General features: G+C 39.2%; 2 protein-coding genes across 9 annotated transcripts in view; one reads left to right on the plus strand and one right to left on the minus strand.

Moving 5' to 3' along the window:
- The first annotated feature begins 38 nt into the window (after window positions 1-38).
- LOC128675332 (trichohyalin-like) lies at window positions 39-6,675 on the plus strand. 2 transcript variants are annotated; one of them, XM_053754671.1, is made up of 14 exons: window positions 39-102; window positions 203-273; window positions 511-683; window positions 1,004-1,179; window positions 1,391-1,594; window positions 1,813-1,933; window positions 2,222-2,392; window positions 2,996-3,117; window positions 3,482-3,625; window positions 3,831-3,930; window positions 4,369-4,545; window positions 5,105-5,326; window positions 6,039-6,134; window positions 6,539-6,675. In XM_053754671.1, exons 3-14 carry the CDS (start codon window positions 528-530, stop codon window positions 6,608-6,610), a joined length of 1,761 nt encoding a protein of 586 aa, XP_053610646.1. In that variant the 5' UTR covers window positions 39-102; window positions 203-273; window positions 511-527; the 3' UTR covers window positions 6,611-6,675. The 2 variants fall into 2 exon arrangements, with proteins under 2 accessions (XP_053610646.1, XP_053610645.1); XM_053754670.1 differs by lacking the exon at window positions 39-102 and having other exon boundaries at window positions 129-273.
- LOC128675329 (interaptin-like) overlaps window positions 6,616-12,448 on the minus strand; it is a 70,030-nt gene continuing 64,197 nt past the window's right edge. For 6 of the 7 annotated variants that reach the window (XM_053754658.1, XM_053754659.1, XM_053754656.1 and 3 more), the window contains 5 exons: window positions 11,983-12,146; window positions 10,950-11,063; window positions 10,099-10,232; window positions 9,519-9,585; window positions 6,616-9,248 (listed from right to left, as the gene is read on the minus strand). In XM_053754658.1, coding sequence (XP_053610633.1) covers window positions 9,125-9,248; window positions 9,519-9,585; window positions 10,099-10,232; window positions 10,950-11,063; window positions 11,983-12,146 — 603 coding nt within the window. In that variant the 3' untranslated portion in view covers window positions 6,616-9,124. The remainder of the gene's footprint in view (window positions 9,249-9,518; window positions 9,586-10,098; window positions 10,233-10,949; window positions 11,064-11,982; window positions 12,147-12,448) is intronic. The other variant, XM_053754661.2, reaches the window with a different exon arrangement.

The raw sequence follows: 12,448 nt of genomic DNA on the forward strand, positions 1-12,448 counted from the left end.
GAAAAGAAAATAGAATATAAATCGCTGACAAATATTGATACTGATAGATTACGCTTGATGATTACTTGATCAAAAGATATATTATTATTATTATTTAATTTTGTAAGACTTATTTAATGTTTATTACAGTAACTAACTCATACAAATCATTTGCGTTAGTTGAAAGTTTAGTTGCCTGAGTGTAACTTTTTTATATTTTTAGTTAAGTGCTTGTCTTTGGAGAACAAATCTGTAAAAATTATAGCTAGAGACAGACCCTGAGCTCAATCTAACGTAAGTATACCTAACAGTGTAAATGTACCTACCTACCTTTACTACCTAGGTACATCTATATGCAAACAAACATTTTTAGTACACCTACGTACTTACTTGCATACGGCAGCAAAGTTTCGCACTTGTTGAAAAGGATGCAACTATGTAACTATATGTATGACTACCCAGTGCTAAAAATAGACATAACAATACAACTGTTTTAAAAGCCTAGAAAAACCTGTTTTTAATTTTTTTTAGAGAGCTAACCAATCAAAATGCCTTTGGTAATGAACACAGCAGAATGGAACAGGATCGTCAGCTGGACAGATAAGGACAAAGAAGATCCGGAAGTGGTCCGCAAACGAGAATATGTACGATTTCTTGACACAGAAAGCAACAAAATGACAAAGGATTGGCCAAATTCCGTAGAGGTGAACGATATACCTAATTATTCCCAACTATACACAATGCTTTACATTTATGAGTATCTTTGATATTATAAACTTCTATTAATATGAAATAGGATTCATTTTTACCTTATAAGGTATGGAAACCTAAAACAAACTTAGTTTAAATTTAGTTTTACTAACGTTCATCTTTGTTCAGTAAAACGGGTTCCTTAACTGAAAATGTATATACAGAAAAAACACTTTATTTATAGGTACCGTTTGGGTTAATGAAAGATCATACCTATCATGTAAACTTTTCTGGAAAATCCAGAACAAACCATATCATGTGATATCATTTACAGAATGTTAACAAACGTAATGAAGAGCTGCGACAAGCACGTATTGCGGCAGCGGAACAAGCTAACACCAAATTCTATAAGCGATATGTCAAGAGAAAGAAGGAGGAACAGCAGAGGCTTATGTACAGCGCGCGAGATACCATTTTCAAAAACAAAGATGCACCTAAATTAATGCTCAGGTATGTTTTTTACTTTAATAATAGAGGGTACCTACCCAATATGTCTTTCACGTGGTCAGAGAAATCTTTAAATTCCGCCATATCTTCTGTTTCACTCATACACAAGGAGAAACAGGACAACAAGCTCATTCTGTCTCATGCGTCTACGCACGCTAAACCCTTGTCAATTTCTCTAAGTTTATATATTTTATACTCTATTTTTTGTTCTTAGTGCCGTAATAGAGACGGTAGTACAAAAGGAACGGGCAGAGCAACTAAAATTCTTAGGAGAATTACGGCGGCAGGCCGAGGAAGAGAAGCGGCATGACGATGATGAGATTATAAGAAAGGCCAAGGAGTGGAACGATCTTATGGCTCTAAAGAAAAAACGACGCTTTGACGTAAATAAACAACATCAGAAAGAAATACTTGATCAGTAAGTGTTCGAATCGATTTATTCGATAGAATATCGATTTTATATAAGTTTTGAACTTTGTTTAAAATACGAAATGTCTATTGCCGGTATTAGTTAGTACTAAAAATCCTAGAAAAAAAGATCGATCGATCGATCGGTCGATACAACATGGCGTCTGACTAGTCGACGCGGTAGATTTGAATAACATTTTCATTTTACAAAACTTTCCTTATTTTTAGAGCTCACGAGATAACAGAGCGAAATAGAAAAGAATATGAAACTGAACTAGAAATGCAAAAGATCGATAATATAAAAGCAGAACAGGAAATGGATGCCATCAAAGAATTCGAGGAATTATGCGTGAGTTTAAGTATTACTCTATTTATTTTTACCTATAAAAAAATAAATAACTTGTACAATATGTAGTTAATGAAATGTGGTCGTCCAAATCAAAAGGAACCTTATGGCGGCTAGCACTTAGGTCTATAATACCATTTTTTTGTATTGGAACAACGGTAATAAGGTTTTTAATAAAGGAAAGGTTTTTAATAAAGGATTTATTTATTTTAATGTAATAAATAGTCCAAATTTGGGAATAACTTGAATCCAATCACTAGTAAGTACCTAGTTTTAAATGTTGCTGTGTAGAAAGCAGAAGAAAAGAAGCGCATTTGGCACGACATGGAAATGTCGCGCAAGGAGGCTGAGCGGCGGGCGCGCGAGGCCCAGGCTCGCGACGAGCTCGACGACAAGCTGATCGACGTGCTGCAGCGTTCCCGCGCCAGGACTGAGGCCACGAGGAATGCTACTGAGAAAGAAGTACGTAATCTTGCTATCTAATTATTATTTTTTTATTGCGTAGTAGGTAAACGATTTGTTTGTAAACAAACATTTTTTGAACACCTGCGGTTTTATTAATATCTTATCAAACCTTTATTGAAAGCCACAATGTTGTGCAGACCTATTTGTCGGGTATACCTCTGGTAGATAATGTCACTACATCAGTGTCATTTTGTACAATGTGTGAAATAGGACAATGCGTACTGTTGTTCCATCAAGGTGATGAGGTTTCGCCTACTTAATGTTTCTCGTTTCGTACAACATTCGTGGCAGGTTGGGTAGGTCTGAAAGCTGTGAACTGTACCGTGTTAAAATTATACTTTTGTTTAATGTATAACACTTAGGTACCTTTAAAAGCACTAAACTGGGTGGGAGACCCGGTGACCTGTCTGACAGGTGTCATTGGCACTCATTGGTTAAAAATCCTTTGTGCAGTCAACAGCACATCAACTACCCAAACTCATTGCAAACTCGTCGCTATTACCGCGCCATAGAGGTTCATGCAGGGTAACTCGATGTGTTGTTGACTGTACGACTCATTTTATTAAAGAGCAAAATAAAGTTTTCTTTATTTAAATGTAGTTAAAAGCGGAGAAGCTCCGCGTGTTGGAGAAGATCAGTCAGCGGCTGGAGTCGGGCAGCGCGGACCGCGACGCCCGTGAACAGGCCGTGCTGGAGAAGGCCCGCGACCAGCGGATCGCCGCGTGAGCACTCTTTTTCTTCTCCAGCACTAGCTGCCGTCTGTTTCATGTTCGCGTGTTCCTTGTTGCATTCAGCACTGCAATGCCCCGAACCCCGAGTTCAACAGTCGGTTATTCTTAAAATGTTCAAGATTCGGCTGGATTTTTACAAACCTCCTTGGGAATTTCTTACTTTAATTTAGTTGGCCGTTTCTCTTGAGAAATAAACTGACGGTTTGCGAAAAGGGCCGATTGTTTCACTATGACATTGAACGGAAATGACTTTCTGTGAGATCGTCGTGGTCGTGGCACTCGTAGCCGACTTTTGGGGATTGTTTTTTTTTTTTTTGTAGATATGTAACTAACTATACCTAAAATGTTACTGCAGCATGGATGCCCGGGCGAAGGCGCAAGAGGAAAAGCTGGCTCGGTTCAAACAGGATCGCATCGACTCCAGGAAGAAATTCCTTCAGGACGAGGCGCAGCGGTTGCACGAGCTGCACACCATGCGTCAGTGGGAGATGATGAACAGGTCGGTACTGGTACACTCTGGACTAGTGATGTGAAATTTGGGCACGTCGCCAGGAATTTTGAGTAACGGAACATAGACATATTTAATACTTTTTTTTTAAACAAACATGGCAAAAAAGTAGTCCGATTGATTTAATTTTGCTATGCTTTTTGATAATGAAATAAAGCGTGCGAAGTCTCAGAAAAAAGTTTCGGTAACATTCAAGGTTCAAGAATGAGGAGCTGTACGAGGAGTTCCAGGAGAAACTGCGGAAGGAGCGAGAGCGCAAGATCCAGGAGTACCGCGCTGACATCCTCAAGCTCTGGGTAAGTCGCATACTTCAGAGTGAGTTTTGTTGACACTGCAGGTGTCAGATTTTATTTTAAGTTGCAATAATACGTTTACAAATGGCGATGGGAGGCCTTAGCCCAGCTGTGGTAGGCACAAAAATACGTTGCGTCACAATGGCGCACTGCGGTTTGTTAGAGTTTCAATGCGAGTCAACTCGATGGTGAGATGAATCAGTGCGAGTTGATTCTATGGTGAGATGTATTAGCAATCAGTGCGAGTCGACTCTATGGTGAGATGTGTTAGCAATCAGTGCGAGTCGACTCTATGGTGAGATGTATTAGCAATCAGTGCGAGTCGACACTGGTAATATGTATTAACAATCAGTGCGAGTTGACTCTGATAATATGCATTAACAATCAGTGCGAGTCGACACTATGGTGAGATGTATTAGCAAAGTTTGACTGCGCACACAGAAAGAGCGCAGCGAGCGCGACGGGCGCGAGCGCGCGGAGACGCGCACGTTCTACGGCGCGCTGGCGCTGCGCAAGCTGCGCGCCGCCGACAACCAGCTGCTGGCGCACGCCGACCAGCTCATCGAGGAGGCCAAGGCCAATCATAGACCCGTCCGCCCGCTGCTCAGGGCTGTCGATGTGAGTTACCCATTTATATTACTAAGGCGAAATTTTATTTTTAGGTACTTAGGTACTTGTAGCACAAACGACTGGGTTACGAGTACAAGTCTGAAATTGTGTTTCGATTCCTTTTCTGAAAGTCGCGGGTATAAGCTAGATGCATACAGGGTATTTTTTGTTCAATGCGCAACAAACATTTCACAAAAAGATCGATACATGAAATATACCTAATAAAATAACTTCGAAATGAAATTAACAACGAAACTTTACATACCAAGTTCGATCAGCTGATCAACTTAATTGTAAGGAAGGCGAACACACGGCATACAAGGCGTCTGTGTGTACACACACATCCAACACACTTATACTAACACAAAAAAATTACTCTCTTTTTTACACATACGTGTTCACATTTGATGCAGCCACCACACTGTCGCCGAACTCTGACAGACACCGACGCGAATGAGCATTGCTCTTATAGGAATTTACTACAATGCAACCACCAGCAACGTATAGGTACCAAAGCCGCCAAAGTACGGCGAACAGATATTGCGGAGCCGGTGTGATGTGATTGCAGCGGTACTGCAAGCTGTACCGGCTGTACCCGATGCCGGAGCTGCCGCAGTCCATGCGGCCGCACTTCCAGGACCTGTATGCGCCGTGGGACGGGTCGCGGCCCGACGCTGACTACCGCCAGCCCGCGGCGCCGCCTGCCGACCGCGGGCCCGACGCGCCCGACGACGACGACGCAGCAGAGGACGCCACTGCCAGGAGAGATGGCATGCAGACACTCAAACAGGTTAGATTTGGCTCAGGTGCCTTCCGCTGCTGTTAACATTGTCACCGCGACACTGTATATATGTCCGTTGTGCTCCCAGCGCGAAGTATGTTAATCGAATCTGAAGGGATTAGTAGTAGTGTCGAAGGGAATGAAGATGTAAGGACCCTTATAAATTGTCCACGATACTACTAGCTCGTAGTGCAAAAGGGAAAACATATTTCCCACGGCAATGCTAGTAGTGAGTCTTGGTAGTCCGATGGGTTTGAAGAAGAACTTTACCATGCTAATCACTGACCTTCACTAGTTGGAGAGGCACCAATAGATGGGTTTGAAGGGGAAAGTAGTTTGTAGCTTGTGTTTAATATAAAATTTGACGTGAAAATGCCTGTGAAGGTCTAATTTATAATTAATGATTTGATATGTAAATATATAAATCATTATTATCAGCTATTTAAACGTTTACACTGCTAAGGTACAGACCTTCCTCATGGATGCATAAGAACTATAATATACATTGCCTACGTATACATATAATATAGGCCAAGACTTACCAGTCTTGGCCTATATTATAGTTTTTATCTTACTGCTTATAAGCAGTAGTTTATGATCAAATATATACGAAAATGTCTGGCAGATTAATCCAACCCGTAAAGTCTACTGGCACTAATTAAAATAAAAAGAAATTGTAATGGGAAAACTATACGTTGGATAAGTTGTCAAAATATCGTAGGCTGAGCCGTACAAGCCACCGCCGAAAGTGGAGAAGAAATCTGACGACTACAAGCGACAGGGCAAAGCCAATGGCATGCAGAGGAGCAATAAGCAGGTTTGCTTTTATTTTGCTTTTTCATAAATTCTCTTTGAAACAGTGATGAATAAACGCAGTAAAAATTGATTCAATTTGGTAGACGTCAGAAAGGGATGCAGATACATAAGAGAAAGAGAAGCAGGATAAGCTTCCATTACTATTTGACCTCGCTGGACACGGAGCCACTCGATATCCTCCCGTGGATATCGTACAAGACGATTAAGCGACACAGTCTTGGCAGCTGATAGGCGACAATAACATTCTTAAAGAGGGCTGGAGTCAATCCGAAAGTAAAATAATAACAAAATTTTTTGAAGTGATGCCGCGGAGCACTTACTTGGCCAGCCGACCAAGTGCTTCGCAGCGTCACAACCCCGAATGAAGCAAGTACGTATATAAATGATATCGTGGAATGTTTGCAGCACGACCTGCTGGCGGGCTTCCTGCCGCCCGTCTGCCCGACGCGGGACTGCAGCTGCGATTTGAAGAAATGAAACGCTTTCTTACAAAATTACGTTTATTTCGCATCATCTTCTGAACGTATAGAGAGCATTTATGGCACAAGTGTGATTGAAAATTTAAATCGTGACTAGAGAAATAGTGGATGTCAAATTTATTGTGTGTTTACAGTAATAAATTGTATGGTTTACGTCCTAATCGGTGTTTATATTAATTTTAAACTAATTTACAAATTAAATACAACTAGCTTACTAATGAATCTTTGGTCGCGTTGAGTGTAGATGGTAGGTGCTCGTTGGGAAACAGTGGACTCAATTACGTACGTTAAAATTTAAATTACACGAAGGTACTTTGATTGAACATATAACACAAAGAAAATTCTTTACTTCTTAAACAATGTGCACAATAAACATTATTATTTCTAATAATTGACAGTTATTATTTAAAAAATACAACCTGTTTCTTTCGTTATATTTAGAATTAATACTATTTTTGTACGTAATTCGAGTCATAAGCTCATAACAATAAGTTGAAAATGTGCCAAAGAATATGAAAATATGGAATTGTTTATAAAACACAGCTTTCGTAATACTTTCGTTAGCTTTGGCTTACACAATATTGTCCATCGTTAAACAACAATCGCTATTATCGACCATTCCATTTCAAAACGAAAATAAAATACATACAGTCGATAATCGCGAATGTTTTACAAAACTCTCGCGCATGTGTGTAGCTTTTGTACGTTATATGAATACGGACCAGCCGTAGGCAATGCATTTAGTATCATTTAAAAATTTTTTTCTACACACGATTCTAATTGGTATATTGCAAATATTACATGCCAATTAATAAAAGTAATAATTCATTATTTGAAAGTATATTTTTTTTTACAAATCATATTTCATCTTTGTGACATATTGTAGCTAAATATCATAATTTTCACTTCACAATTTCGGTTTCGGATTCGGTAGTTATGTTATATAGAATAATGGATAAAAGGCTACACACCTGCGCTAGTCGTCACAATATCGGTCGGTCGGCTCGGTCGCGTCCCTATTCTAATCCTAACTTGTACTATCGTGCGTCCGTCGTACCTTTCATTATACTAGTGATGGCTTGGGTTTGTGCGCGTGCCTTATTAACTAGTGCTCGCTCCCGTATTTGACGATTTTAAAAGATATTGAATGTATTTGAATCGACGATGGACTGAAGTGATATAAGGTTGGACTTGAAGTTTATTTTCTACAAAAAATTGTGCTTTCAGCAAGAACATACCATTTAACGTTTCTTGGAAATAGACTTAAACAAGTAAGCATGCGAACATTTCCATTGTTATGCCAATAGAAAACGAGATTCCAATCTGATTTTGACGTTCAAATCTAGTATTAACTTCAATCAAAATATTTTCCAAGACTTTACTTGGGGCTAAATGTCGACTGAGACATTTTTTAATTTTCCGACGAATTGTCAAAAATCGTCAATACGGGAGCTTTAATTTTTATAAAATATATTTCACAAAATGTGAAAAATGTCCTCGATGTCGAGGACATTTTTCACATTTTGTGTTCAAATATAGCGGGACCGAACAACATTCTCAAAAATTAAACTATCGTTGTTTTAATTTGCTACAAGAGCTTACAGAGATGTCAATATTAGAGATGATATACAGAGATGTCAATATTAGAGAGGGCACACATCTGTACAAAAGGTAATAAATAAATCTGAAAAATACCGCTAAATACGTCTACAAATATCTGTACATCAAAACTGTTAATATGTTCTAAGGCAAGTTCGGACGACGCGTGTCTCGAAGATATGAAATATACAACTAAACGCCCTTCCCCTTCCGCTGCCTAGTCGTCGACATAACAATAATAAACTAAAAAGTACATTCAGCATGCTTTTGTTAACTCTACAACATAATTATAATAAAAAATCCACGCAGCGAAAACGTAAGGGCTTAACAAAATACATTTATTCTTTCTCTCTCGCACAGTAAAAAAAAATACGAAAGAAAAAAACATAGGCGGAGTGGCAACAATCGAAAAACATGGAATCACGTACTCCGTTCAATTTAACCTAATTACATCTAAAATAAATTAAGTAACACAAGTATTCGTTCCGTTTGGCACTAGTCTAATACTTATCTTGGCCAACGCTAGGAAATGCATGGGAAATCATACGAAATCGAAATGCAGGTACGTATCGAAGTTTTTGATAAGTTTTTTTTTTACAATTTATTAATGAGTTTTTATTGCTTGTTTTTTAAAATCATAATTATTAATTTGTAATTAATTATAGTATGAGTTCAGGTTTCATTTAATTTAAATCCATTTAGGATTATTCAAAGTTTTATTGGTTGTTAATTAAAGATAACAAAAATATGCACCACTACATTTCCCAATATATATATATATGTGTATAAATTTCTTAATTTAGATAATTTTCAATACATTTTGCTGATAAAATAAAAACCAATCAAAGCCAGCGATACGTACTAGTTGCAAAAACAAGGGATCACTCACGACATGACGTCATATCGCTAGTTATCATTGCTTGTCGCTAGGTGTCGCGCAGTGTTGGTCTCTGGCGGAGTCCATGGCGTGGTTGAGACAGCGGCTGACCAGTTCCAGCTTGTTGAGGTATGCTGACGCTACTTCACCGCGAGGAGAACTGTAAAATAATTAGGAATTTCATAAAAAAAGTATTGGGTATTGGAAGAGCAGATTTGGGGCTTTCAAAGTAAACTGTAATTTTTATTACTTTTCTGTTTTTCCACACAAATTGGCTGAACAGCATTTCGTATGGAATGTTATGTTCTTTCACTGTAAATTTACTTTAGAAGTTGTTGTAGTCCTTCTGAAAAATTGTGTAGTGGAGAAATAAATATTCTGTTTATATTTAAGAACGACGTTCATTCATTCAAAACTGTTGAATACTGACCTCAGTATAAAAGGATCATCGCGCGGAGTGTTGTAAGGAGAGCGGCGGACGAACTCGCCCCCAATCACTGCAAAATTAAGGGTGTGCTAAATATACAAGTATGTTTTTAATCACCTCAATTTACATATAATTATTTCTTTATAGTCCGGGTGTTCCTAGAGGAAACCTATTCGATCGAACATTACTCAAACTTAAATCAATTTTATAATTTGATAACTACACGACACTGACGGCGCGAAAGTGAGGCCAATTATAACAACAACATGTTTTTTCTCCATAGTCGTTATATCATAATATGACTTCTAAATGTAAAGTCATGAATTTCCATTAAACATTTTTTTACTGCGACGTTTTTTTTTATAGTACCATGCAGGCAGACAGGTATGCGGCCCACGTGATCACCACACGTGATGAAGTGGTCACCACAGCCTATCAATGCCCGCAACATGACGCTTATGATCTTTTGTGGTAGCACCCTGTAACTACACTGCCTCGCTTACCCTTCAAACTGGAATACAACAATGCAAGCAGATGAGATTGAGGTGTCCGTGTACTTATTAATTCAATAAGATGTACTTACGTGACGGTGAAGGCGGTAAGTTCAACCTCAGTTCCTGTTTGAGCACTCTGCGGGCGACGTTGGCGGTGGGGGCGGGGGTGGGGGCGGCGGGGCACTCGCGGGACGGCGGCGAGCGGGACTGGAACTGGCTCATGCTGGAGGGGAAGGTGCTATTTAATTTCATTAATTTGCTAGTTTATTCAGCTGACTGTGTCGGGGACAAACGTAAAGAATGTAATATGCTATATAGTTAACATCAATTATTATTTTTCACATACTAGCGTGCGTACACACAATGTATATTAACTTCTTATGTAAAAATACTGTTCATTGTGACTTATTATGCATGTCTTGTTTTTTCTTTCTCTTTCTTTTGGAATGTCTCATTTTCTTACACAATGTATGTAACATTCTTAAGTAGTGGGAGGGAGCCTGGAGACCTGTAGTACAGGCTGCGACAGACTCCAGACTCTCACAAGGACTAGATGGTTCGCTACTCAAATGATGTTGTCAATTAATTATAACCCTACATGTATCCATATCCTTGTGAGAAGTGAATAAATAAATTTATTATTATATTATTATTATGGGACAGCTAGGAGTTACGGAGAAAAACTTATATGAAACCTGACTGTGACTATACGACGAGCTATTGTCGTACAATATCGGTTATTTAACACAATTCACATAATTTTATATTCGGTTAGCAACAGGTAAAATAATGTCCGGAACTATGCTAACAATAAGCAGGAAAGGGCAGATATCATGATGAAAACTTGTGGCAAAAATGATATTTATCTAAAAAAAACTTGTTCAAATTTCCCCACACACCAACCACCAATCAGTTAAGCAATAACTATAAGACAACTCACGGCGTGTGGTTGCGCGCGCGCAGCACGGCGCCGGCCGCCAGCGCGCGCGCGCGCACGCGCCGCCGCACCAGGAACTCCATGCGCAGCACGATCGTCACCACCGTTGCCACGCATCTATCGATATTGTTATGTATACAACTTCCTAATCTAAATTACATATATACATACATCTGTCTATATTCTATATCCATACAAATATTATAAATGCGAAAGTCTGTCTGTTCTCTTTAACGGCTAAACCGCTAGACCGATTTTGATCAAATCTGATAAGTATGTAATTGCAAAGACCCCCGTTCAAACATACTACTACTACTTATTTCTCAAAAATCATTCCCCAAATAACTATAATTGGGGGTGAAAAATTGGCTATGTTTATTCGCGCATTACGTATACTACATATACTACTGAATAAAATTTGATGCGATTTTCACAGTCTCTTAAGTTCCATCACAACATACGTTGCTACAAACTCGAGAATTGACAATAGTAAGTAAGCGGACGCACGAATAAATAACACGGTAGAAGCCGCGGGCAAAAGTTAGTTTAAGTCCAATTTTCATTGCAACACTAATTACTTCGTTCGTCTCGTGTAAACATTAAATTTTAGACAAAAACAAAAATTTGAAGAGCAAGAGAAAAGTATTGGAAGAGTTTAAATTACAACTGTGCATTGACATCGCGAGAACATTCTACGTTTTCACGTGACATTTAAATTAAATATATTAGGACAAATCACACATATTGAGCTAGCCCCAGAGTAAGTTCGAGACTTGTTATGGGATACTAATTGAACGATACTATATTTTATAACAAATACATATATAGATAAACATCCAAGATCTGGCCAATCAGAAAAAGATCATTTTCCATCATGACCCGACCGGGGATCGAACCCGGGACCTCACGGTACAGAGGCAAGCACCACCGAGGTCGTCAATGATATTAACCAAAGCGACATACTACTAACATTACGGACTACACAGTACCAGTAGTACTGTAGATCAAAATGCAATGGGAGAAGCTGTGTACTGACTTGAATCTCTTCTTGCCGGAGCTGCGCTCGGTCCTCGTGGGCAATCTCAACGTCCGCTCCAGCTCCGCGTAGCCCGCCACCACGCGCTGCAGGTAGCGCTTCTGCCACACCAGCGCTTTGCGGCAGCTCTCCAGCCGCAGGCAGCGCCCGTGCAGGTAACGGATCTGGGGAAAGATGAAGCCATATTAATATCATAAATGTGACAGGGTTTGTCTTTCTTTATCGTCGAAACGGAGCATTGAGTTGTGGTGATTTTTGGTGTGGAGAGCCGGAGCTACGTTTGCCCCGGGTTAGCTAGTATTAAAAAAAAACTTATATAAAGACAAATCACACAGACAGCCCAAAGTAAAATGAGTTCCAATCAACCTCATTTTTCTTCTATTGGGAGAAGGATATGGATCATCGGTATCATAGATATTATAAATAAAGATCTGTAAATTAAACGTCTACCGCATGCATCCGGAGA

Source organism: Plodia interpunctella, chromosome 14 (assembly GCF_027563975.2).
Source record: "Plodia interpunctella isolate USDA-ARS_2022_Savannah chromosome 14, ilPloInte3.2, whole genome shotgun sequence".
In the NCBI taxonomy this organism is placed as follows: Eukaryota; Metazoa; Arthropoda; class Insecta; order Lepidoptera; family Pyralidae; genus Plodia; species Plodia interpunctella.